Source organism: Malaclemys terrapin, chromosome 7, assembly GCF_027887155.1.
Source record: "Malaclemys terrapin pileata isolate rMalTer1 chromosome 7, rMalTer1.hap1, whole genome shotgun sequence".
NCBI classification, from domain to species: Eukaryota; Metazoa; Chordata; order Testudines; family Emydidae; genus Malaclemys; species Malaclemys terrapin.
Window position 1 is genome coordinate 92,704,784 of NC_071511.1, and position 27,479 is coordinate 92,732,262.

The window sequence follows — 27,479 nt, forward strand, 5'->3', positions numbered from 1 at the left end:
GGCAGGATGGCTTGTGCGCGTCTGGAGTCTAGAACTGCGCCGATGAATTCTATTCTCTGGGTAGGTTCTAGAGTGGATTTGTCCTTGTTGAGTAGGATGCCCAACTCGTTGAATGTGTGCACTATTATGTGGACGTGAGCTCGAACTTGCTCTTTGGTGCGACCGCGTACCAGCCAGTCGTCTAGGTACGGGAACACCTGTATCCCTTGCCGACGAAGGTACGCTGCCACGACAGCCATACATTTCGTGAACACTCTTGGGTCCGAGGATAGGCCGAAGGGAAGGACTGCAAATTGGTAGTGCACCGTGCTTACCACGAATCGCAGGAAGCGTCTGTGAGGTGGGTAAATTGCGATGTGAAAGTATGCGTCTTTCATGTCGAGGGCGGCGAACCAGTCTCCAGGATCGAGGGAAGGGATAATGGCCCCCAAAGAGACCATGCGGAACTTCAACTTTACTACGAATTTGTTGAGTCCGCCCAAGTCCAAGATGGGTCGCAGACCTCCTTTGGACTTGGGAATGAGGAAGTACCGGGAATAAAATCCCCTGCCCCTTAACTCTACTGGAACCTCCTCTATGGCCCCCATAGCAAGGAGCGTAGAAACTTCCTGTATAAGAAGTTGCTCGTGAGAAGGGTCCCTGAAGAGGGACGGGGAAGTAGGGGGGGAGGAGGGGGGGATTGAAGAAAACTGGATAGCGTATCCCCTGTCCACCGTGCGAAGGACCCAACGGTCCGAAGTTATAAGGGACCAAGCACGGTGGAAATGGGAAAGGCGATCCCGAAAGGAGGGGGCTGGATCCTGGGGGATGACTGGGGCGCCGTCCTCGACCGCACCTTCAAAAGTTCTGCCTGGGGCCTGAAGGTGGTCTAGGTGGCCCCTGGTTCTGACCGGGTTGAGGGCCGGTCCACCTTCTTCTACCACCTCGCCCTCGCCTCCGGGCCGAGTCCTGTCTCTGACGAGGCGGGGGGGGGTAGAAGCGCTGAGGCTGCGGCCTGCGCTGAGGGCCCGCAACATGCATCCCCAGGGAGCGCATGATTGTTCTCGAGTCCTTGAGGCTCTGCAGACGAGAGTCCGTCTTGTCCGAGAACAATCCATGTCCCTCAAAGGGCAGATCCTGTAGGGTTTGCTGCAGCTCCGGAGGCAAACCCGAAACCTGAAGCCAGGAGATCCTCCGCATAGCGATACCCGAAGCCAGGGTCCTCGCAGCCGAGTCCGCTATGTCCAAGGAGGCCTGCAAGGAGGTCCGAGCCACCTTCTTACCCTCCTCTATCAAGGCCCCAAACTCCTCCCTGGAGTCTTGGGGAACCAATTCCTTGAACTTCCCCATAGAGTTCCAGGAATTAAAGTTATAGCGGCTCAGGAGCGCCTGCTGGTTAGCCGCTCTAAGTTGCAGCCCTCCGGCTGAATAAACTTTACGGCCAAACAAATCGAGGCGCTTAGCCTCCTTCGATTTGGGCGCTGCGGCCTGTTGACCGTGGCGCTCCCTTGCATTCACTGATGACACCACCAGTGAACACGGTTGGGGATGGGTATACAAGTACTCATAGTCCTTTGAGGGGACAAAGTACTTTCTTTCCACCCCTCTCGCTGTGGGTGGGATAGAGGCAGGAGTTTGCCATATCGTAGTGGCGTTAGCCTGGATCGTGCGGATCAGGGGTAACGCCACTCTGGATGGGGCATCCGCAGAGAGGATGTTCACAATGGGGTCCTGCACCTCCACAATCTCCTCTGCCTGAAGGTCCATATTACGTGCCACCCTACGTAATAGGTCCTGGTGTGCCCGGAGATCAATTGGGGGTGGACCCGTGCTCGTTGTGCCCGCCACTGCCTCATCTGGGGAAGATGAGGAAGATGCCTCAGGTGGCAAGGGATCCAAGGGCGGGGCCTGGTCCAATGAGCCTTGGAGCGGAGCATCACCTGCCTCTGGGTCCAGGACGTCAGGTGCGGGCACGGAGGCCTCCATGCCCCCTGGAGGAGGGCGAGAGATGGTGGACTCTGGGGCCCTTCGCTCAGAGTGCACCGAGCGAGAGGCTGATGGTGGTGGAGCCCCTTGAGCTTGGTGGCACGCCCACGGGGTCCAAAACGACCAGTGTGAAGGTCCCTGAGCGGGATCCCCCTCTACCTCCTACCAGTGGCCCATGTCCGGATCATAGGCCTGTCCCTGAGGGGGGTATGCCGATCTCGATGCCCCATCGGAGGATCGGGACACTGATCTGGATGGCCATGGCGGTGCCGACCGCGCCGAGACGAGCTCCGGATGGTACGGTGCCGCACGGTGCCGGCCCAGAGATGAACGGTCCCTGTGCGGTGCCGGCGAACGGTGCCGAGAACGGGATCGATGCCGATGACTACGTCGGTGCCGAGAGTCAGACCTGGACCTGGAATGTGATCTTGAGTAGGCCCGGTGCCGGGAGCGGCCTCTCAACGTCGAGCGTCGATCATAGCGGTGCCGAGAACTACGTCTCGATGTCGATCGGTACCGACGATCATAGCGGTGCCGAGACGTAGAGCGGTGCCGCGACGAAGATCTTGGCCGCGAGTACGACCGGTGCCGAGGTGATATTCGGCGCTGGGACTGCGAGCGGCGTGGGGACCTGCTTCGGGACCTGGACCGGTGCCGTGGTTCCAGCCCTTGCGATGGAGGGCGCATCAAGGCAGGTTTCCCTCTAGACTGGACCGGACGAGTCAACGGTGCCGTCGGTGCCGGTGGTTGAGGCGGTGCCGGCTCCGTGAGAGCTATAAGTCTCTCGCCGCCGCGAAGGTCTCTGGAGTCGACGGGAGGCACTGTATCACCGCCGGTCTTGGTGGAGACGCTATCTGCACCGGACTCAACGGCCTCGGAGCCGGAGTCGACGGTGCTGGAGTCACCTGTTTTCGGTGCTCCACAGGCGGACGCGGCTCTACCCCCGGCACTGGGGGAGCCGGCGTTTTCGGCACGGAGGTCCCCGTCTTATGGGCTTTTTAATGCCCCGGGGATAATGACCGGCGCCGAGGCACTTGTTGTGTTTGCGGTGCTGACGAGGTCCGGTGCCGGGGAGGCTTGTCCGACGCCACTCGCGTGGTCGGCAAGGCCGGTGCCGCCGGGGCACTGCGCACCGAGGTGCTAGGTGCCGGGGCCTGACTCGTTGATGGAGCGTCCGGACTAAGTGCCGCCTCCATAAGGAGTTGCCGGAGCCAAAAGTCCCGCTCCTTCTTGGTCCTTGGTCTGAAGGCCTTACAGATCTTGCACTTATCTGTTTGATGGGACTCTCCCAGGCACTTCAGACAGGAGTCGTGCGGGTCGCTCGTGGGCATAGGCTTAGCGCAGGAGGCGCACTGCTTGAAGCCGGGAGCGTTGGGCATGAGCCCGGTCCCGCGGCCGGGGGAGAAAGGGGGAGACGACCCCCTTAATCCCCTGAACTACTATAACAACCGAACAATTTTTTAAAACTATTTAACTATTTAACTATAAACAACTAGAACTATAACTATAACTGTGAATAACTAACTAAGCTAGGGAGAGTGGAGAACAGCTATGCCGTGCTCCACAGTTCCAACGACCGTCAGGGGCGGTAAGAAGGAACTGAGGGGGCGCCGGGTCGGCTGGGGTATATATTCAGCGCCATGAAGGCGCCACTCTAGGGGGCTCCACAGCCGACCCGCCGGTGTTGCTAGGGTAGAAAATTCTCCGACGATCGTGCACGCGGCGCGCGCACACCTAATGGAATGGATATGAGCAAGCACTCGAAGAAGAAAGAATGTTCCTTTTCAGAAATGGCAAATTTACTCAGTTTGGAATTATAGTATCTGGTTTCTTTTTGTACTTATAGTGGCTAGCTGTTTAACTGACTGATGACACATGTTGCTGATTTCCCCTTCTCATGTCCCTACCCATTCCTCCATTTACAAAGCCATATGTCTCCAAGCAGCTACATAGGATTTGGCAAAGACTACACTGTCACCATATAAGCAGTGCTAATTTCCAACACTGGTCAGCACACTCGTTGGAACATTTTCTCTTGGAAACCAAACATTTTGGGTTTGTCTGCTTTAAGAACACCAGTGCAGTTCCACCCATAAAAGAACAGTGACAATACCAGTGTAAATTAGGTTAAGGGATGTTGGATTTTTAAGATGCCCTGCCAACTAATTCTGCTCTGTAAGTGGAGTTTCAACAATACAGAAAAATGTGGATGAAGCCGTAGAGAGCTTCTACGGGGGAGGTTTCAAATAGGCTGATTAGATTATTTCTCTCAAGCTTAATAATTACCATAATTAACATCTAGGCTGGCTAGGGATAGGAATGCTGTGGAGAGAGTGAGCGAGCACTATGGCTTGTCTACAGTTTTTGTATCACTTAAATTATATTGGTTTCAAACTGGTACAGTATAACGCCCCCAGTGCAGATCCAATGATAGCTATCCTAGTATAAGCACCTTTATATGGGTAAGTGTTGTAAATTTGGGGAAGTAAGTAGAGCTTGGTGGGAATTTGCCATAAGAAAACCATTAAAATGGAAAATTTATTATCCACAAAACCAAATTTTTTTATTGGAAAATTTCTGTTTTTCCAGGACCCTTTGATTTTCTATTAGAAAAATGGAAACAAGATATTTCTTTGGGTCAGTTCGATACAAATCGGAATATTTCACTTTGCTTAATCTGAAATGCTTTGTTTCAAATCAATTCAACAAAACATTAAACTGCCTTCCCTACTAGTGCATTCCCTCATGGGACCTACATGTCAGGCTGTCTGGAGGACTACAAATCCCACAAGGCCATCTGGACTCTCCTTTGATGAAACTGTAGGGGAATCGTGTGACTCTGCATGAATCGCAGATATAGTCCAGGTGTGAAGCCTGGTCCATGGGGAAAATAGAGCCCAACAGGCTCCCAAAATACAACTTCCATGTTCACCAGTGGTGAAAGACCAGGTTAAGGACCATTTAGAAAATCTGGACATGAACAAATCCATAGGGGCGGATCTAATGCACCTGAGGGTGCTGAGGAAGTTGGCTGATGTGATTGCAGTGCCATTGGACATTTTCTTTGAAAATTCATGGTGATCGGGGGAGGTCCTGGATGATTAGAAAAAGGCAAATATTGTGCCCATCTTTAAAAAAGGGAAAAACGATAATCCAGAATGACACACTGGTCAGTCTCACCTCAGTCCCTGGAAAAAAAGCATGGAGCAGGTCCTCAAGGAATCCATTTTGAAGCACTTTGAGGAGAGGAAGATGACCAGGAATAGTCAACATGGATTCACCAAGGGCAAGTCATGCCTGACCAACCTGACTGTCTTCTATGTTGAGTTAACTGGCTCTGCGGATATGGGGAAAGCGGTGGACGTGATATATCTTGACTTTAGCAAAGCTTTTGATACGGTCTCGCACAGTAAATAAAAATATACCTCTCTCATAGAACTGGAAGGGACCCTGAAAGGTCATTGAGTCCAGCCGCCTGCCTTCACTAGCAGGACCAAATACTGATTTTGCCCCAGATCCCTAAGTGGCTCCCTCAAGGATTGAAAGTCACACCCTGGGTTTAGCAGGCCAATGCTCAAACCACTGAGCTATCCCTCCCCACATAAGACTTATGTACATAGTACTCTTGCAAGCAAGTTAAAGTAGCATGGATTGGACAAATGGACTACAAGGTGGATAAAAAGCTGGCTAGATCGTCGGGCTCAATGGGTTGTGATCAACGGCTTGATGTCTAGTTGGCAATGGGTATCAAGCAGAGTTCCCCAGGGGTCGGCCCTGGAGCTGGTTTTGTTCAACATCTTCATTAATGATATGGATGATGGGATGGATTGCACCCTCAGCAAGTTCGCGGATGACACTAAGCTGGGGGAGAGGTAGATATGCTGGAAGGTAGAAATAGGGTCCAGAGTGACCTAGACAAATTGGAGAATTGGGCCAAAAGAAATCTGATGAGATTCAACAAGGACAAGTGCGGAGTCCTGCACTTAGGACGGAAGAATCCCATGCACTGCTACAGGCTGGGGACCGACTGGCTAAGCGGCAGAAAAGGACCTGGGGATTACAGTGGACGAGAAGCTGTATACGAGTATGCTCTTGTTGCCAAGAAGGCTAATGGCATGTTGGGCTGCATTAGTAGGAGCACTGCCAGCAGATCGAGAAAAGTGATTGTTCTCCTCTATTCGGCACTGGTGAGACCACATCTGGAGTATTGCATCCAGTTTTGGGCCCCCCGCTACAGAAAGGATGTGGACCAATTGGAGAGTCCAGCGGAGGGCAATGAAAATGATTAGGGGGCTGGGGCACATGACTTACGAGGAGAGGCTGAGGGAACTTGGCATATTTAGTCTGCAGAAGAGACAAGTGAAGGGGATTTCATAGCTGCCTTCAACTACCTGAAGGGGGGTTCCAAAGAGGATGGAGCTAGGCTGTTCTCAGTGGTGGCAGATGACAGAACAAGAAGCAATGGTCTCAAGTTGCAGCGAGGGAGGTCTAGGCTGGCTATTAGGAAAGACTATTTCACTAGGAGGGTAGTGAAGCACTGGAATGGGTTACTTAGGGAGCTGATGGAATCTCCATCCTTAGAGGTTTTTAAGGCCCAGCTTGACAGAGACCTGGCTGGGATGATTTAGTTGGGATTGGTTCTGCTTTGAGCAGGGAGACCTTCTAAGGTCTCTTCCAACCCTAATCTTCTATGATTATATGTGGCAATGTGCCACAATGGGGAAATACAGTTTAATGTCGAACTAACTTGCAATGAAGCATCCTACCCGAATTCAACCAACTGAAATGAAACATTGTGATTTCAGGAATGATGAAAGATTTTGTTTCGATTGAAAAAGCAGAAAACATTTTAATATTTCTGAAAAGAAGTTTTTTGGAATATTTAATTCCATGAAAATTTTTCAAATGTTAACTTTTCAGTTCAGGATGAAAACATAAATGCTGAAATACTGGAATTTCCCATGAGATGGAAATTTCAAATTTTGCTCAGCTCTAGAAGTAAGCTACAGTGGTATATGGCACCTTTACGTCAGTAACTGCATCTCATTATAGGATGTATAAATTCCACTATCTCAGTAAAAAAAGGCAAAATAGTTAAAAATCGATAAAAACACTGCACATTAGGCTGAGAAGGGAGTGCTTTGCATTGTTCGACAGCTAGCACTCGAGTTGACAAATTCGCAGCATCAATGATCTGTGGAAAAAAAGTCCCTGCCATTCCAACTTATATGAGAGTTACAATCAAGAAGGCTGTTCACAGTTATTAAGGATCTCTGGCGTGTGGAAAAAAGAAAAAGAACAGAAGCTACAAAATTGAATTGCAGAGAGAAAAACTTACCTTTGGAGAACAGTTGAAATGCATACCGGGTACTGGCAGTGTAGTTACATACATCGTAATACACCGATATAGGTATAGTGTGCCAACTATACAGAAAAATCTTCTGCTGATAATAGATCTGGAGACAGGGAAAAAAGTGTCATTCTAAGGAAACAAATTCTGCCAAGATTTGTCTAAAAACCATGAAAAGCATCAGTCCTAGAATATCATGTTGACAATTCAAGCTCAAGCTTAATAATGCTTTATACATCTACATCAGCTTTCATTTAAGAATATTAAAGAACTTTGATCTCCCATTTTACAGGTGCAAAACAGGCACAGAATGCAATTAAGATTACACAGTAAATCAGTGGCAGAATTAAGAATAAACCCCAAATTTCTGCCTTTTAGTCCTGTGTTCTAAACACTAACCTATGATCCTTTCATACCACCATTCCTTATAAATACAAATAACTTGTAGTTTAAAGGTAGCAAACAAAGCCAGTCCAAAACTAACATAGGTTTCAAGCCAGAGGCTGAATTCCTTTAATTTCTGCAGAGTATCTTTGCATCTACAAACAGTGAATTATCTTCCAAAAGGAGCAATCATATTTGATTTATTCATATACATTAAAAATGCTACTCATGAAAGAGAATCAGCAATTCAAAATACAGAAATACAATTATTACAAAGCTGAATTAGACCAACCAATGACAAATGGAAGTTGTTTACTAATATTGGAAGTTCTTTGAGATATGTGGTCCGTATCTGTATTCAACACATGGATATGCATGAGCATGCATCTGAGTCCGGACATTTTAACGAGCGGTGTCCATTGGTCCTCATATGTGCAGTAGGTCTCCTTGTGCTTCTGAGTGAGGATATAAAAGGTAGTGCTGGTTGACATCCCCTCAGTTTCTCGTCTCACAGTGAATCCAATCAGACCAGAAGCAGAGGGGACGGAGGGCAGATAGCGGAATATAGATAGGGAGTGGAGGGTAGACCTCAAGTCTTTTAATGAATGAAGAGTCATTCATTTTCTCATTAAAGAGGTTTGACTCATCAAAGGGAAGGGCCTGCATAGTATTCTTCACTTCCCTGGGAAAGCCTAAGGATTGCAACCAAGAATCCCTCCTCATAAAAACACCAGTGGTCAAGCTTCTGGATGCTGTATCTGTTGCATCAACTTCAACCTGAAGAGCTCTTTTTGCCAACCTACTTGTCCTCCTTTAGAAGGCTCACCCAATCTCGATGGGCTCAGGGGAGGAGTGCATCTCTTATGGACAGTCCTTGACAGGGATCTCTCCTTGTGCCCATGAGAATGCCCTTTATTATTATGGGAAGCCCTGAAGGAAGAATCTTTGGAATTTGAAACTGAAGGCTCTGCTCCTAGGCATGTGCTCATTTATTGAGGCTGTTGTACTGGAGGGTCTCCCTGGCCCAGATCAGAGGGGTCTCAGGGCCTTCTCCATTAAGGGTTTCCTAAGGTGAAGCTCACAGGATTCGCAATTTATTGGTGGAAATGATCGACAGACACAGAAGAAATATGTGTCTCACCCAGACAGCAGAGACAGCATTGGTGTTAGTCATTGACAGAAAAGGATCTAGTGCGGGAGATGCAGTTTTTGAAGCCTGGGACTTTGGGCATAGACCCAGACCGCAGGGAGGTAAGTCCCCAGTCCTGGGAAGCAAAGTACACAAACTACACTAAAAATGTAGCTCTACTAAGCTACAAAGAATAACTATAAACTATTTTATCTGCAGGATCTCTGAAAGCTGAAGAAAGAGAGGACATTGAATTCTGACTCTGGACCATGCAGCAGTAAGGAACTGAGGGGGCGTCAACCTGTACTGCCTCTTCTACTCTTGCTCAGAAGCATGAGGAGACCAACTGCGCATATGCGGACCAAAAGACACTGCTTGTTAAAATTTCTGAACTCAGGTGCATACTGCATGTGTGTACCCACATGAGAATACATATAGGAACCAGCATTTGAAGAAGAACTGGAGGTTTAAATACCATGGATCCACAGTGGCCTCAAGAAAACACAATCAGTCACATGTTTTAAAATTTACCTCTATAATTACACCTGCAAGTTTGAGTGTGAAAACCTGATAATTAGCTGCCACCCTAATTTGAATGCACAAGTGCAAATTCATGTTAAACGTGAAATGCAGGCTTTGCAAGTACCAACTGCACACAAAATACAAGCATAACTTTAGATTACAGGTTGAGGCCAGCCCAAAATTTGGCCCATTTAGGCTTCTGCTGCCAACTTTCACTGTAATTATAGTAGTAATGACTATAACAACAGTAGCAATAATATTAAATATTAGCAAGCATATATATGATCCATCAGGATTAAAGCCTCACTGTGCTGAGTAAGAGAATCACTCAGATATTCTCAAAAACAACTGATAAAGAATAAAGGAAAGAAATTTAACATAGAAGGAATCTGTGAAGAACTGGTACAACCTTGTTAATTACATGTTATGTTGGTTTTGCTTTTGTAAAGTAATCAGCATTTAAAACTGAGGAAATGATGGCAAACTAAGCTTGCAATTTCTTATCTAGCTAAAAGTAGAATGCATGGGTAAGATCAAACATTATCCTTTTTCCCATACCGTCTCTACTTGCCATACAAGGCCCCAGGTATGTTACTCTATAGTTATCTCACTTCCCATAGAATACTTTAAGAGAAGCTGTCTGCAAGAAGGCTCTATAGTAAACATATTGAAAAGTTATCCCTTCCCACTCTTGCTGCTCTCCTTCCCCAAAACTGTCTCTGTTAAAGTAAAAACTATGTACTTAAATAAGGATTCCTAAAGTATTTACTTGTGACTGCTTTCATATTTCATTTTTTTAAAAGCACTTAATCCAGACAGAAACACATCTAATACTTTTTAAATAAGTAAAGTTTCAAAACAACCAGTAGCAAACTGAGCTCCCTTGAAACTCACAAATGGCTGACAATTTGATTTTTAATGGTTTTTGGCAGAGTCAATTAGTTGCAGTATTATTGATCTGACTACAGCATGACTTAACAATGCTAGATCAATATTATAAAAGAGTTTTACTTCTTTGATGGAAATATTTCAAACAATATATTGTGTGTACACACGTTTCAGACAAAGAACGATTACTTCCTCTTGAAACAGTAAATATTTGTGCAAACAGGAATACACTAAAAAAGGCTTAAGTTCTGTACTATCAGACTATATCTCCATGGATGTAACTATTGCAAGCTAGGATAATGGCATTATTCCATTAGAGAGATCAATTTCACTAAGAAGCAAAGATGTTCTACTCAAGGCCGAACATCCCTTTTATTAAACTATATATGGCTCTCTGATTTCAAGTTCTATTTAAACTAACTGGTTTAGCAGACTCTGGGGTAAAGAGACAGAATAAACGGTAAAAGGCAAAATGTGAAGTAAAAATTCAATACCACTGTTTTTCTGAGGCTGCAAATGCTGACAAGGTTGCTGCAACTATTTATAACATTATAGCACACCAAAGGAGAGAGACTCAGACAATACTTTTAAGATCACTAATTAACAAATGTCTACTAACTTGTAATATACTTCTGAGACCCAACTGTGAGGAGTTGCACTAGAGTGTAATGGTTTCTATGCATTGTATGTAGATAGTTTAAATTACAGGTGGATTCTGCAACTCTTCCGCATACTGAGTAGAGCTGTGGCAATTCATTTTTTGGTCTGATAATAGTTTGGGGGTGGGGGTGGGGGAAGAGGGGAAATGTGGTTCTGGTTGAATAGAAGCCAATTGTTTTAGCATTTTCAATGAATTGAAGAAGTCTGAAAACTTTAATTTAGGGTTGAACAAAATGTTTAATTTGGAGTATTTTTAATAAAAGCAAAAGAACTGAAGACTAGATTCACAAAACCCTTGATATGCAGTAGTTCAGTGATTAGGGCATTCACCTGGGATGTGAGAGAAAGGGATTCCAATCGCCACTCTGGAGCTGGGACTTCTGAGGAAGGTCTCTCTCCTGTTGAAACTGTCGCACTTTATACAAAATATTTACATATTTATTTATGGAGAGAATGACTCCATAGCTCCAATGGTTAGGGCACTGCTATTGAGCATAAGGGGGGCAGCACCACCACTGTTTTTGCAAATGGTACTTTAAATCCCATTGGGAATCTAGCCTGAAAAGTCAACATATTTTATGCATATATGAAAAAAAAAAATACTCCACGGCACACACGTTTCTCTTTGGGAAGAGGATAAGAGAACAAACACGTGACAGACATTAGTTACGATGTTTAAAGCACTACTGGCAGGCACACAAATACTATGGCGATGAAGTCAGTATACAAATCTACACACAATAGAATAGAATCCTCTTGTATAATGCTATCGATGCATGCATCACTAGTGGGCAAGTTTGCTCTTAAAAAACAAAAAACCCAAGCTAAATTAATTTACATTTCTTAAATTTATGAACAGAAATGTCAATATTAAATTCAGGATGGTTCAGGGTTTGCGGCTCTAATGAGCAACATTTTCAAAGACTTAATTACCAGTTAATGAGTTAATGATAGTATAGAGTAAGTAACTAAATACTATTAATGTTGGCCAAAAATATCCTCAAAGTTCTATATTAATTTTCCATTTTTATATCATTATATATGACATAAAAGCTAAAAATTAAGCCTCTTGGCTAAGTAGCTTATTCATATGCCATAGCATTATTGTTGAGAAAACAAAAACTAGTCAAATTAGATTATCTTCTTGTTAAATATATTTAGGATTAAATCTATTTATTATGGTTTACTAAAGTTAACAAAGGAATAACTGATTCATGGGGAAGCATGATTTTCTAGTTATTAGAGAAATCGTCAGGGAACTTGGAACCCCAACATATTTTCTGGCACCAACTCTCTACGTAGGTTTGAGCAAGGCTCCAATTCAGCAAAGCATTTAAACACATGCTTAACTTCCCTAAAAGGGATGCTTTCCTGAGCTGGACCCTGAACTTCAGTGCCTCACCTTGCCCGTTCAAAAATGGAGATAATGTTTAAGGAACAAGTCAAAATGTCATTTGATATATTAACATACAACCTATGGTATATCAGTGACTTCCCAGTTATCTTCACTATCCAGTGGAATAATTATGCCTATTAATGTTTTTTTCTTAGTCTCCATGGTTACTTTGTCATCTCAGAAGGTCAGGGAATACCTCTGATAGTTTGCCTAAGAATAATCCAAACTCTCTTTTAATTATTAACAGCTATACAGGTAAAAGGCAATGAAGGAAGTTGTATTATAAATATCCTCCTTATGATGTCAAAGATTTTTGGTCTCCTTGTTAAAAGGCTAATCACTTGACTGAGCATATAAGGGTTTGGAATACTTACCCAAATGCCAGGTTTTTAAACTCATAACATAGCTCTCAGAATCTTCTTCCTCTAAAATGCTCAATTAGTTATGTTTTTATAGGGAGAAAAGTTTAGCCACAAATCTAGGAGGCAGCCAACTCAAAGAACTGTGGTTCATCAAGATGTTGCAGTCAGTATGCAGCCCACACTATAGGTGCACATGAGCCTCATGCATACAAAATCAGATTTTTTTTTTTAATCAATGTGCTTCCTTGTGCTCCTCTGTGTGGTCAAAAGGGCAAAGAGGCTATGACCCTGCCTCAGTTCCCTCACCATTCAAAAGTTGTGATAGCTCAAGATTCCGAAAGTGGAGATGGAAGGTAGGTTGTGGAATCCACACTGAACAACAGTTTGAAGAACCACAGTTACTATAGCGAATGTAACTTTTCTCTTGAGTACGTGTCTGTGGATCCCACTGTTGGTGACTGGCAAGCAGTATCCGCTTAGGATAGTGAGAATGAATAGTGCCAGCTAGATGCACTATTGTAGCCATGTCGGCCCAAGGACATTACAAAGTGGGTGAGGTAATATCTTTTATTGGACCAACTTCTGTTGGTGAGAGACACAAGCAATAGAGCTACACAGAGCTCTTCCTTGAAAGTTTCTCTCTTACCAACAGAAGTTGGTCCAATAAAAAAATATTACCTCATCCACCTGGTCTCTCTAAGCTGACACTCTCTAGTGTCAGGTCTAAGAGTTGAACAGTGATTGTAGTACTGCTCTCCTGAATTTGGCATCTGGTCCAGCCATTAGATTCAATGCATAATGCTTGATAAAGGTCAGTGGGTTACTCCACATTGCTGCCTGGTAGATCTCAGAAGCAGGCAGAGGATGTTGTTTGAGCTGTGGTGGAGTTGGCCTTGATGTTCAGTGGGAGAGGTATACAGTGAGATATCTTGTGATGTCCTCATAAAAAACAAAATAGTAAAATGTGAACTATAGCCTATACTTAACAATAGTTACCTTTCCTATCTAATTAAGTAGGTCCTTCCCACCCCACCCCAAGATCAGTCTGTTGCAGAGCTGATGGCTTTACAGAAATCAGGAACCAAACTTTCAGGAAAACACCTCCCTGCCACAAGATGTTTTCTCTGTGAATGGATTCAGAGTGCATCTCTGCATTCTGTGCTATAGTGAAACAGTCTTATCTTTATTTATAGACAGGGTGAACCCCAGTCTGTTGTAATGTTTCTTTTTTCACTTCCAAGTGGTTTTATTTGTTTTCAATTGTCTCTGATAGTTTTCCTTTGATAGTCTAGTCAACAGAGCTTTGCATTACATCATCGGCTATCCTGGGAGAGCTGACAACTCCCTCCTCCTTGAATGGGCCATCCCTGAGATATATTACTCATTGGTGACTAATTTTTACTCTAAGACCACAATGCACACTTTCAATATAGGTACATTAGTCCTTAAAATATTACCTGTACATACATCTCAATAATTATGAGTCTTGATAAGTTATGTGCTTCATGTAGATACCTTATATGTTACCCCTTATGGATAAATATCCTGCAAGTTGGGTTTGGCAAAGAATTGTTGGTAAAGAACAAAAGACCCTTTGCCAACGGGCCTCTGTGTCACACACCTCTTATTCTTATGGAACCACATACAGTTCTGGTGTGAAGCCACTGAGGAGCCTGATCTCCTTTGGAGAGGGTGATATGCTTCGTGACATGTGGGAGGATGGTCTTCTGCAAGGCCAGTGTGGCCACGTTGGCATATTGTACAAGTACTGGTCAGGTTGGGGTGAGCTGCTCCGGTGCCACTCCTGCTCCAGCTGGGGTGGCACTTTGACTGGAGGCTTCCCAATACCCTCCTTGGTGGTCATTCTACAATACCCAGGAAGAGGAATCTCTGCTCTAAGCCAGTAAGAAGGAATATGTCAGCAAGGGCGAGGAGGAATATATTTCCTCATCAAAGGGCAGCACCAAGGGATGGTATGGGCACTGCTATTTCAAAAAAATCTTGTGCACATGCATATGCACAGTAGGCTCGACACTGACATGTATTCAAAGAAAATAAATTATAGTGTGTGCGTGGGGGATTGTCTTCATTTATAGGACAAAGTGATTCAGAAATCAGTACTACTATGCTTGCTAGATTTTCATTGAAAGTTCTGTGACAATACATGGAATTATTTTGAACCACTGTTAACTGTACTGTGCTATCAGAAGTTAATACTGTGACAGAATACACCCTTGTATTCACACCCTACACACTACTGTAATAATCTTTGTTCAAGATGCCTTGTGAGGTATCATTAGAAAACTCATAATCTGTTAGTCAGTACTATCCTGATAAAATATGCATGGCAACATCATATGTGGAGTTATACAATTTCCCTGTATGATATTATTAACGCATTCCAAACCCAACAGCCTCACCCTGGCAGAAGTCAGCAAACAGGTCTGTCCTAAATAAAGGAATATATGTGTGCCTTAATTTGCATTTAAGCAGTAAACAGAGTCATCAAGCAGGAAGGGGAAATAAAGGAAGCTCAAACAGGTGGGGGAAAAGAAGCCAGCCAAGAATGTCCTTCCCCGCAGACTCTTTATCTACTGGTTCTCAGCTGAAAATGTTTTTCAAAAAGGGGGCCTGAAACTATATAAGGGAAGCACAAACACCACAAGGCAGCCCCAACCTCCCTGCCCATCACATTCTATACACCCAAGACAACAAAGAAAATAGCCATTGGACTCTCAGGGAGGTGAGAGAGGGCTTCCTGACCTGAAAGAGTTTGGTCAGTAATCTTGTTGGAAGCATGTGATGGGAAATTTTGCTTGAATCTAATATGGTTTGTTAAGTTAGGAACTAAAAATTGTTTTATCTTTGGTTTTTTTTGTAACCATTTCTGAATGTTATGTCTCATTACTACTACTCACTTAAAATTTCTCTTTGTAGTTAATAAACTTGTTTTGTTGTTTTATATAACCCAATGTGTTTAAGTTGAAGTGTCTGGGTAACTATTTAAGATAAGAGGCTAATGTATATTATAGTGTATACCCTGCAGTATAACCAAGATGTGACTGGAAGGCTGAAGTTATACCAACACATCTGAGAGTGGCCTGCATGCTGGTGGCTGGTTGTGTGCAGTCCAGTTTGGAAGCTACAACTGCTAGGCACAGCAAGGCTCCCCAGGTTACAGGGCAGGGGTGACACAGCCCCCCACTGGTCTGGATCATACCCACAAAAAAGCTGGAGAACAAGACTGTTAAATCTCTCCCCTACACCTTCCTTTGTATATATGTAGAAATGATTTGGTAATTTACTAGTTTCAGAAACAATTGTAAGAATAAATGGGGCTCAGGCAATTTACAACATAAAATGGGGCACTATATGCTTTTCTTTTAGGAACACAGCACTCACTGGAAATGTAATGGAGTTTCAAGTATAAAATAATATATTAAATGGATAAAGTGTCAAAAGGAAAGATTGCTCAATTAAATTATTATGGGGGCACTTTTCAAAATGAAAAAAGACGGTTACTCACCGTTGTAACTGTTGTTCTTCAAGATGTGTTGCTCATATCCATTCCATTAGGTGTGTGCGCGCCGCGTGCACGATCGTCGGAAGATTTTCTACCCTAGCAACACCGGCGGGTCGGCTGTGGAGCCCCCTAGAGTGGCGCCTTCATGGCGCTGAATATATACCCCAGCCGACCCGGCGCCCCCTCAGTTCCTTCTTGCCGGCTACTCCGACAGTGGGGACGGGGGGCGGGTTTGGAATGGATATGAGCAACACATCTCGAAGAACAACAGTTACAACGGTGAGTAACCGTCTTTTCTTCTTCGAGTGCTTGCTCATATCCATTCCATTAGGTGACTCCCAAGCCCAACTTAGGTGGTGGGGTCGGAGTGAGACATTGCTGTGTGCAAAACCGCTGATCCGAAAGCAGCATCGTCCCTGGACTGCTGCACTAGTGCATAGTGAGCTGTAAACGTGTGGACTGATGACCAAACCGCCGCTCTACAAATGTCCTGGATCGGAACATGTGCCAGGAAAGCAGTCGAGGAAGCTTGGGCCCTCGTGGAGTAAGCGGTGAGGTGCGGTGCAGAGACACCTGCCAGGTCATAGCAAGTCCGGATGCAAGACGTAATCCAGGAGGATAGGCGTTGTGAGGAGACCGGTGAGCCTTTCATTCGGTCGGCCACTGCAACGAAGAGTTGCGTCGTCTTTCTAAAGTGCTTTGTGCGGTCAATATAGAAGGCCAGGGCCCTGCGTACGTCCAGGGAATGCAAACATTGATCCTGGCGAGTAGCATGTGGTTTAGGGTGAAAAACCGGAAGAAATATATCCTGGTTGATATGAAATGGAGAAACCACCTTAGGGAGAAAGGCAGGATGTGGACGAAGCTGCACTTTATCCTTATGGAAAACTGTATAAGGGGGCTCGGATGTAAGCGCCCTGAGTTCAGAAACGCGCCTTGCTGAGGTGATGGCTACGAGGAAGGCTGTCTTCCAGGATAGGTACAAAAGTGAACAGGTGGCTAGTGGTTCGAATGGAGGACCTGTGAGTTTGGAGAGAACCAGATTGAAGTCCCACGTCGGGACGGGATGACGCTGTTGTGGGTACGTCCGGTCTAAGCCCTTGAGGAATCTAACGACCATCGGGTTAGAGAATACCGAGGACGTGAGTTCCCCTGGGTGAAAGGCTGATATAGCGGCCAGGTGAACTCTAATTGAAGATATCGCCAACCCTTGCTGTTTTAGGGAGAGGAGATATTCCAATATGAGAGGAATAGGTGCCTGTAACGGGGACATGGCTCGTTGTTCGCACCAACAGGAGAACCGCTTCCACTTGGCCAAATACGTGGCTCGTGTTGAGGGCTTCCTACTGCTCAGCAGAATCTGTCGGACAGAGTGCAAGCATTGCCGCTCTGCCTGGGTGAACCATGGAGCAGCCACGCTGTGAGGTGGAGTGATTGCAGGTCGGGGTGACGCAGCCGGCCGTGGTCCTGAGAGATGAGATCCGGACATAATGGAAGCGGGATCGGTGTCTGAACCGAGAGTTCCAACAGTGTGGTGTACCAATGTTGTCTCGGCCACGCTGGAGCGATCAGAATTACGTGTGCCTGGTCTCTGCGCAATTTGAGCAGTACCTTGTGGACCAGAGGAAACGGAGGGAAGGCATAAAACAGGTGGTCTTTCCAGGGAAGGAGAAATGCATCCGAGAGGGAGCCCGGAGCTCGACCTTGTAGGGAGCAGAACACGTGGCACTTCCTGTTGTCTCGCGATGCAAACAGGTCTATCTGGGGAAACCCCCACTTCTGGAAGATGGAATGTATGACGTCCGGACGGATAGACCACTCGTGCGTCTGGAAGGACCTGCTGAGTCGGTTCGCTAGAGTGTTCTGGACTCCAGGGAGGAACGATGCCGTGAGATGGATTGAGTGGGCGATGCAGAAGTCCCACAGGCGAATGGCCTCTTGGCATAGAACTGACGAACGTGCTCCTCCTTGCTTGTTGATGTAAAACATGGCCGTGGTGTTGTCGATGAGAACTAACACACAACGGCTACGTAGTTGATTGAGAAATGCCTGGCACGCCAGGCGCACCGCCATCAGCTCCTGAACATTGATGTGCAGGGCTAACTGGGATGCAGTCCACAGGCCCTGGGTATGGTGTTCGTTGAGATGGGCACCCCAACCCAGAGATGAAGCGTCTGTGACCAGATGCAGAGAGGGTTGTGGGGCGTGAAATGGCATCCCTTCGCAGACCACATTGTGATCTAGCCACCAGGTGAGGGAGGTCAGGACCGAGATCGGGACCGTGACCACCATGTTCAGGCTGTCCCGATGTGGTCGATATATTGACGACACCCAGGTCTGGAGTGGGCGAAGCCGAAGTCTGGCATGCCTGGTTACGTACGTGCAGGAAGCCATGTGACCCAGCAGGGTAAGGCACGACCTCACCGTGGTAGTTGGGAAGGCCTGTAGCCCTTGAATGAGGCTCGTGATGGTGCCAAAGCGGTTGTCTGGCAGGATGGCTTGTGCACGTCTGGAGTCTAGAACTGCGCCGATGAAATCTATTCTCTGGGTAGGTTCTAGAGTGGATTTGTCCTTGTTGAGTAGGATGCCCAACTCGTTGAATGTGTGCACTATTATGTGGACGTGAGCTTGAACTTGGTCCTTGGTGCGACCGCGTACCAGCCAGTCGTCTAGATACGGGAACACCTGTATCCCTTGCCGACGAAGGTACGCTGCCACGACAGCCATACATTTCGTGAACACTCTTGGGGCCGAGGATAGGCCGAAGGGAAGGACTGCAAATTGGTAGTGCACCGCGTTTACCACGAATCGCAGGAAGCGTCTGTGAAGTGGGTAAATTGAGATGTGAAAGTATGCGTCTTTCATGTCGAGGGCGGCGAACCAGTCTCCAGGATCGAGGGAAGGGATAATGGCCCCCAAAGAGACCATACGGAACTTCAACTTTACTACGAATTTGTTGAGTCCGCGCAAGTCCAAGATGGGCCGCAGACCTCCTTTGGACTTGGGGATCAGGAAGTAACGGGAATAAAATCCCCTGCCCCTTAAGTCTATCGGAACCTCCTCTATGGCCCCCATGGCCAGGAGCGTAGAAACCTCCTGTATAAGAAGTTGCTCGTGAGAAGGGTCCCTGAAGAGGGACGGGGAAGGGGGGTGGGAGGGGGGGATAGAAGAAAACTGGATAGTGTATCCCTTCTCCACCGTGCGGAGGACCCAGCGGTCCGAAGTTATAAGGGACCAAGCACGGTGGAAGTGGCAGAGGCGATCCCGGAAGGAGGGGGCTGGATCCTGGGGGATGACTGGGGCGCCGTCCTCGACCGCACCATCAAAAGTTCTGCCTGGGGCCTGAAGGTGGTCTAGGTGGCCCTTGGTTTTGGCCGGGTTGAGGGCCGGTCCACCTTCTTCTACCACCTCGCCCTCGCCTCCGGGTCGAGTCCTGTCTCTGACGAGGCGGGGGGGGGTAGAAGCGCTGAGGCTGCGGCCTAAATGGTCTGCGCTGAGGGCCCACAACATGCATCCCCAGGGAGCGCATGATTGTTCTCGAGTCCTTGAGGCTCTGCAGGCGAGAGTCCGTCTTGTCCGAGAACAATCCATGTCCCTCAAAGGGCAGATCCTGTAGGGTTTGCTGCAGCTCCGGAGGCAAACCCGAAACTTGAAGCCAGGAGATCCTCCGCATAGCGATACCCGAAGCCAGGGTCCTCGCAGCGGAGTCTGCTATGTCCAAGGAGGCCTGCAAGGAGGTCCGAGCCACCTTCTTACCCTCCTCTACCATGGCTCCAAACTCCTCCCTGGACTCTTGGGGAATCAACTCCTTAAACTTCCCCATAGAGTTCCAGGAGTTAAAATTGTAACGGCTCAGTAGCGCCTGTTGGTTCGCCGCTCTAAGTTGCAGCCCTCCGGCTGAGTAAACCTTACGGCCAAACAAATCGAGCCGCTTAGCCTCTTTTGATTTAGGCGCTGCAGCCTGCTGGCCGTGGCGCTCTCGTGCGTTCACTGATGCCACCACCAGTGAACACGGTTGGGGGTGGGTATACAAGTACCCGTAGTCCTTAGACGGGACAAAGTACTTCCTTTCCACCCCTCTCGCTGTGGGTGGGATAGAGGCAGGAGTTTGCCATATCGTATCCGCATTGGTTTGTATCGTGCGGATCAGGGGTAGCGCCACCCTCGATGGGGCATCCGCTCCGAGGATGTTCACGATAGGGTCCTGCACTTCCACTATCTCCTCCGCCTGCAGGTCCATATTATGGGCCATCCTACGCAGGAGATCCTGGTGAGCCCGAAGATCTATCGGAGGGGGACCCGTACATGAAGTGCCCGCCACTGCCTCATCCGGAGAGGAGGAGGAAGATGCCTCCGGTGGTACTGGATCCAAGGGGGGGTCCTGATCCCCTTGTTCTTGGGCCGGAGCATCACCTGTACTTGGGTCTATGGTGTCAGGTGGCGTGGACACGGAAGCCTCCATGCCCCCTGGCGGAGGCCGAGAGATGGTGGATTCTGGGGCCCTTCTAACCGAGTGACCCGAGCGAGAGGTCGATGGTATTGGAGCCCCTTGCTCCTGGTGGTACGCCCACGGGGTCCAAAATGACCAGTGAGATGGTCCATGAGAGTGGTCCTCTGCCATCTCCTGCCAATGGCCCAAGTTCCGTTCCTCGGCTTGCCCTTGAGGGGGGTATGCCAATCTCGACAGGTCCTCCGAGGAGCGAGACACCGATCTTGATGGCCATGGCGGTGCCGAGAGAGACGAGACAATTCCCGTGGGCTGCGGTGCCGCACGGTGCCGGTCCGGAGATGATCTATCTCTGCGCGGTGCCGGCGAACGGTGCCTGGAGCGCGATCGGTGCCGATGATCTCGTCGGTGTCGGGAGCCGGATCTGGACCTCGACGAGGACCTGGAGTATGCCCGGTGCCGGGAGCGGCCTCTCGACGTCGAGCGTCGACCGTAGCGGTGCCGAGAACTACGTCTCGACGTTGATCGGTGCCGACGATCATAGCGGTGCCGAGACGTAGAGCGGTGCCGCGACGAAGATCTTGGCCGCGAGTACGACCGGTGCCGAGGTGATATTCGGTGCCGGGACTGCGAGCGGCGTGGGGACCTGCTTCTGGACCTGGACCGGTGCCGAGGTTCCAGCCCTTGTGATGGAGGGCGCATCAAGGCAGGTTTCCCCCTCGACTGGACCGGGCGAGTCAACGGTGCAGTCGGTGCCGGTGGTTGAGGCGGTGCCGGCTCCGTGAGAGCTATTAAGTCTCTCGCCGCCGCGAAGGTCTCTGGAGTCGACGGGAGGCACTGTATCACCGCCGGTCTCGGTGGAGACGCTATCTGCACCGGACTCAACGGCCTCGGCGCCGGAGTCGACGGTGCTGGAGGCACCTGTTTCCGGTGCTCCACCGGCGGACGCGGCTCTACCCCCGGCACTGGGGGAGCCGGCGTCTTCGGCACGGATGTCCCCGTCTTATGGGCTTTTTTATGCCCCGGGGATAATGACCGGCGCCGAGGCACTGCTTGCGGTGCCGACGAGGTCCGGTGCCGGGGAGGCTTGTCTGACGCCACTCGCGTGGTCGTCATAGCCGGTGCCGCCGGGGCACTGCGCACCGAGGTGCTAGGTGCCGGGGCCTGACTTGTAGATGGAGCGTCCGGACTAAGTGCCGCCTCCATCAGGAGTTGCCGGAGCCGAAAGTCCCGCTCCTTCTTGGTCCTTGGTCTGAAGGCCTTACAGATCTTGCACTTGTCTGTTTGATGGGACTCTCCCAGGCACTTCAGACAGGAGTCGTGCGGGTCGCTCGTGGGCATAGGCTTAGCGCAGGAGGCGCACTGCTTGAAGCCGGGAGCGTTGGGCATGAGCCCGGCCCCGCGGCCGGGGGAGAAAGGGGGAGACGACCCCCTTAATCCCCTGAACTACTTAGAACAACTAGAACAACTTTTAAACTATTTAACTATTTAACTATAAACACTATAACTATAACTATAACTATAACTGTGATACAACAAACTAAGCTAGGGAGAGTGGAGAACAGCTAAGCAGCGCTCCACAGTTCCAACGACCGTCAGGGGCGGTAAGAAGGAACTGAGGGGGCGCCGGGTCGGCTGGGGTATATATTCAGCGCCATGAAGGCGCCACTCTAGGGGGCTCCACAGCCGACCCGCCGGTGTTGCTAGGGTAGAAAATCTTCCGACGATCGTGCACGCGGCGCGCACACACCTAATGGAATGGATATGAGCAAGCACTCGAAGAAGAATGAATGTATATTTTTGTTACCAGCAATAGAGCAGAAAACTTAATAATATGCCCAATACCACACAGAGTGATGGAAGTATACCAGAGTTTGAAACAACCATAATGTTTCAAAAGTTTTCTAAGAAAACAGCATAACTAAAAAAAAAACCATGTACCAAAATCACAAGTTTTTTATTGTAGCCTAAAAACATAAGAAACCCTGCTTCTTTAAAACTCTATTTTTCCATTCTGATCTTCAAGAAAGAAGTCCATCCATTCAATATAATACATTTCCATGAGGGCCAAAGATGTGTCCTTATTTTCCTTCATAGATATATCTATTAATAATCATCAAATGATAGCATCTATACACCTCTCATCACTCACATTTTCAACTTTATGTCATGTCCATGCTGGGCATGGTAGCTGTTCAGCAAGAGTAGGTTTAAACCAGAGCAGGTTTAAATTGTAAACAACTTGGCAACAGATCAAGTATAATTACTTGACACATTACCATCCCAGGCAATGACTGGGGGTAGCAAAGCACTGGTTGACTTGTGAGTCATCACAAATATGCATGGAAAGAAAGTAACATCTAGGGAGGCTATACAAGGAAAATTCATCCTTTCATTTTCTGGAAGGGTAGAAACTTTTGATCTGTAAGGCCACAGGAGACAACCAGAAAATGGGAATTGTTCCTGGACACCAGGGAGGATGTGGGAGGTTGGAAGGGCTCAAGTGTAAAGTTCTCTCTCCTCCTTAGGCTAGCTAGCTGATAGGGACTTTGGGGAAGTTGATACCCATACTGATTTGTATCCACATTTTGTACCATAGCTCCTTCTTCCCTACCCTTTCGAAAAAAGGAAATATGAATGAGACTGGCACAATCACTTTAAGACCTATAAAATGAAAAGAGAGACTCCACGAAGCCCCTCAAAAGCAGAATTGAGAGCTATTCTTGACGATGTCTTTTATAAATGTATAAACAAACTATAAAACAGTCCATAGCTCACTTCTCTCACTAGAAGGGCAACTCCTGATCATATTTTATTCTGTTCAACATATCGTGTACATAAATGTAATCTGCATATATGAAGCAGGTACTTGTGCACAGCCTGCATGAGCATCTTGGAAATTCGGCATTAGATGAAGGGATTCATAGTATTTTGGAGAATATTTTTTAAAATAGCAGATCCTCCTGAAAAGAAGTTGAAGATAGCAAAAGAGCCTTTTGGATGATAGCACTCTTTAAAATGGTGCATTGTTTCAAGAGCTGGAAGTCTGAATATAGTTTTGTTTCCCAGGGAAACAATTAACTATTCATACAAATGCCACCACCGACACCAAAGAGCAGAATAGCAGAACAGAGGAATGGGTGGAGAAAATTCCTCCCATGCTAGTGGCTGAGTAAAATTTTATTGCATTGAATTTTCCAAGCACCCATATTTTGTTCAGTGTAATGCTTAAGAACATCTGGAAGTCATTCTCATGCCCACCCACCCTCTAATGTTGGAAAGATCTTTATATATGTTGGCAGAAAAGCTGGAAAATTACACAATTATTTAAATAGAATTTTTTAAAGAGAGATCTTACCATTTAAAGGGTAATCTGTCAGAAGTCTAATTTTAAAAGAGAGTATACAAATTCAAATTTGACAGTATTTCTTTAAATTGGAGTTGCTCAGATTAATCCATGTAAACTTTTCTGGAATTGTACTCCTAATAGGAACGCAGGAAATTCCCTAGCAAATCAGAGTTATTGCCCACCACGTCCATTTTCCTGTCTCTGCCAGTGGTCAAGTACCCAGATGTTTCAGAGGAAGCTTCAAAAAACTCTGCAATGGACAACTATGGAATAATCTGCCCACAGATAGAAGCTTTTTTTTACCACGTTAGTGGTTCATATCTATTATTTCGTATCTGTCATTTTTTAGTGTTCTTGGTTCATATCTGTTATTTTTTAACCTATCTGGCATAACTGCAGATGTTCTCATTTTGACCTGGTCCACACTAACCCCCCACTTCGGACTAAGGTACGCAAATTCAGCTACGTTAATAACGTAGCTGAATTCGAAGTACCTTAGTCCGAACTTACCGTGGGTCCAGACGCGGCAGGCAGGCTCCCCCTATGACGCCGCGTACTCCTCTCACCGAGCTGGAGTACCGGCGTCGACGGCAAGCACTTCCGGGATCGATCCCAGAAGATCGATCACTTACATCCGGACCATGACGTAAGTATAGACGTACCCTTTATATAGAAATGTATAATGCTTTTTTGAATTTTGCAGAGATCTTGGTCTCTGCATATCTTGGGTCAGTGAGTTCCACATGCAAATATTCACTATGTATTAAAATATTTATTTTAATCAGTTTTAAATTGATTGCCTTTCAATTTAATTGGATGTATCCTTGTTCATGTATTATGAGAATAATGTCCCTCTCCATTCACTATTGAATATTTATATCATGTGTATAATTGCTCATCTTCTCTTAACTGAACAATCCTAATTTTCAACTTGCCTCACATGTAAGTCTTTCGGTGTATGCCTACACTGCAATAAAAACCGGCAGCACTGAGGGTATGGCTACACTTGCAGCTGTACAGCGCTGTGAGTTAAACCCACCTTCATACAGCTGAGTAGGGAAAGCGCTGCAGTCTGTCCACACTGACAGCTGACAGCGCACTGGGCGTCACCACATTTGCAGCGTTTGCAGCTGCATTGGGAGCAGTGCATTATGGGCAGCTAATCCAGCATTCATGTGGCTGCAACTGCAACGTGCTTTTCAAAAGGGGGGAGGGGTGGAGTGTGACAGGGAGTGTGGGGGGAGAGACAGTGGGTTTTGGGGTACTGAGAGTGTGTCAGCACGCTGCCTTTGAAGTTCCGACCCCCCTACCCCCCTGCTTCTCATTCACTCACTCAAAGCAAACAGCAAAATGCTTTTTCTCTCTGGTACGGAGCTTTGAAATGGCACTTCCGCATTCCTGGAGCCGATCACAACAATGGAAAAAGAGTGGCCACTTGATAAGGGGATTATCACAGCGCAGCAAGATAACTCCTCGGTCACACTGACACCTGGGAGTTGTAGCCACTACGCTGCATCTCTTATTCCTCTCGGGGAGGTGGAGTACCTGCAGCGCTGTAGCCAGGGAGACACGGCGCTGTACGTGCCTTGCCAGTGTGGTCGGGGAGTGAGGTACAGCGCTGTGGGCAGCTTTATTGCGCTGTAACTCGCAAGTGTAGCCAAGGCTTGAGTCTCAGAGCCTGGGTCATTTGACATGGGCTCGGGGGGTTCAGGCTTTGGGATTTTTACTGCAGTGTATCAAGTATTAGGGGGTAGCCGTGCTAGTCTGTATCCACAAAAACAACAAGGAAGCGGGTGGCATCTGAAGAAGTAAGTTTTTTTACCCACGAAAGCTTATGCCCAAATAAATCGGTTAGTCTTTAAGGTGCCACCTGAATTTTTGTTGTTACTGCAGTGTAGACGTTTGGGCTCGGGCTAGAGCCTGGGCTCTGAAATCCTGAACCTCTATATTGCAATTTTATAGTCTTGCAGCAGCCCATGCCATAGGTCTTTCATTACAGCGTAGACACACTCAGTGTCTCTAATAATCATTGCCTATTTCTGAACCCTTATATTTCTTCTCTCTCTTTTTTTGTGATGTAGTGACCAGAACTTCACACATTATTCTAGCAAATGTATATAAATATTATACATACATTCTAACTTTTTGTTTGATTGCATATATGTACATACTGCAGGCCTATAGAACGAGCAGTGCCTGGCCCTCCTGCCAGCTACTCTGCCTCCCAGAGATGCATGGGATATTTCATGCCACTCAAAGCTATTGTTCCAGGCTGTCTGCAGACCCAAGCAGATATTACGGCTTTGGGTATACTTGTCATATTTTAAAGGTTTTCTTTGCAACAAGCTCTAGAAACTTGCTTGTTTTTTTTTTAAAATGAAATTTGAGATTCCAAACTCACCACACTACTCCGGGAGCTAGGGGTCCTAGCACAAACCAATAATGCCTATGCCAATCCTGTCTTGTCCTAACTGTGCCCTCAGCTCCCAGTCTTCCTCCTATGAGACACACAAAGGGAGCTTGGAGAGAGAGAAGAATACTGAGCAGCTGGCTGGGGAGGAGAGAGTTTCAATCACTGGCCTATTTCCCTCAGCCCTATACTGCTAAGTTTGCCTGAAGGAAGAAACAGAAATGGCCAATAGGGAATTACTGCTGAGAAAATAAGCCAGGCACCAGACTCTAGGAGAAAAGATGAAGGGGTAGAGGGAACATGTGGACTGTGGACGTGGGAAAGGCAGAGAGTACTGATGGACTGTAGGGAATGAGGGGATTAATTATGGTGGCTCAGATATCATGGAGTTAGGCAGAGTATGAAACCATTTCAGAACAGAATGCAGATGGATAAAGGAGAATTACTTCACTGTATGAAAAGAGGAAAGTGAAGAAATGTGCAGGCGGCAGGGTACATGAGAAAAATTATTAACTGATATTAGAATGCATGGAATGCCGGGGGTATAACTGATATAGTGATGGGGCAATTTATGGATTTATTTTTGAAGGGGAAATTGTGCGAACCCACTTTGATTTATCAAGCAAATTATATGAAAGTGTCATGCAATTTTCACACCTCAGGCTTTTCTGCCAAGCCCATGTAGACAATTCTGACATACTCTGTAGTCAAGGGCCATGAAAGTTTATGTAGCATTCCATTCCTTTCAATGACACTCTTGAACACGCCACTTTACTAGTGGCCATACTCTGTGAGCACCCACTGATGTCATGTTCAATTCTGTCCAATGCTGATTATCAAGACTGCTTTTTTGGATGTTTAATAGTTGGTTTCTGGATCTCAAATATGCTTATTCTTGCTCTTTGGAAAAAAAAAAAGTGACAAGATATGAAAATCCTGATACTGGTAAAAGTCAATGCTCTGACTACTTCATTGACAGAGCTTAACAGGAGATAAATCTGATGTTAATCAGTTACCAAACTGGTTTATCTACTGGTAGTTTAAGGTGGACATTATCTTCCCCATCTCATGGAAGACAAAACCCATATATCTTA

General features: G+C 46.8%; 1 protein-coding gene across 10 annotated transcripts in view; it reads right to left on the reverse strand.

Annotated features, from left to right (window-relative positions):
• The window catches only part of SGMS1 (sphingomyelin synthase 1), a 219,627-nt gene that overhangs the window by 14,415 nt on the left and 177,733 nt on the right, over window positions 1-27,479 (reverse strand). For all 10 annotated transcript variants that reach the window (XM_054033940.1, XM_054033933.1, XM_054033938.1 and 7 more), the window contains one exon: window positions 7,304-7,421. In XM_054033940.1, coding sequence (XP_053889915.1) covers window positions 7,304-7,421 — 118 coding nt within the window. The remainder of the gene's footprint in view (window positions 1-7,303; window positions 7,422-27,479) is intronic.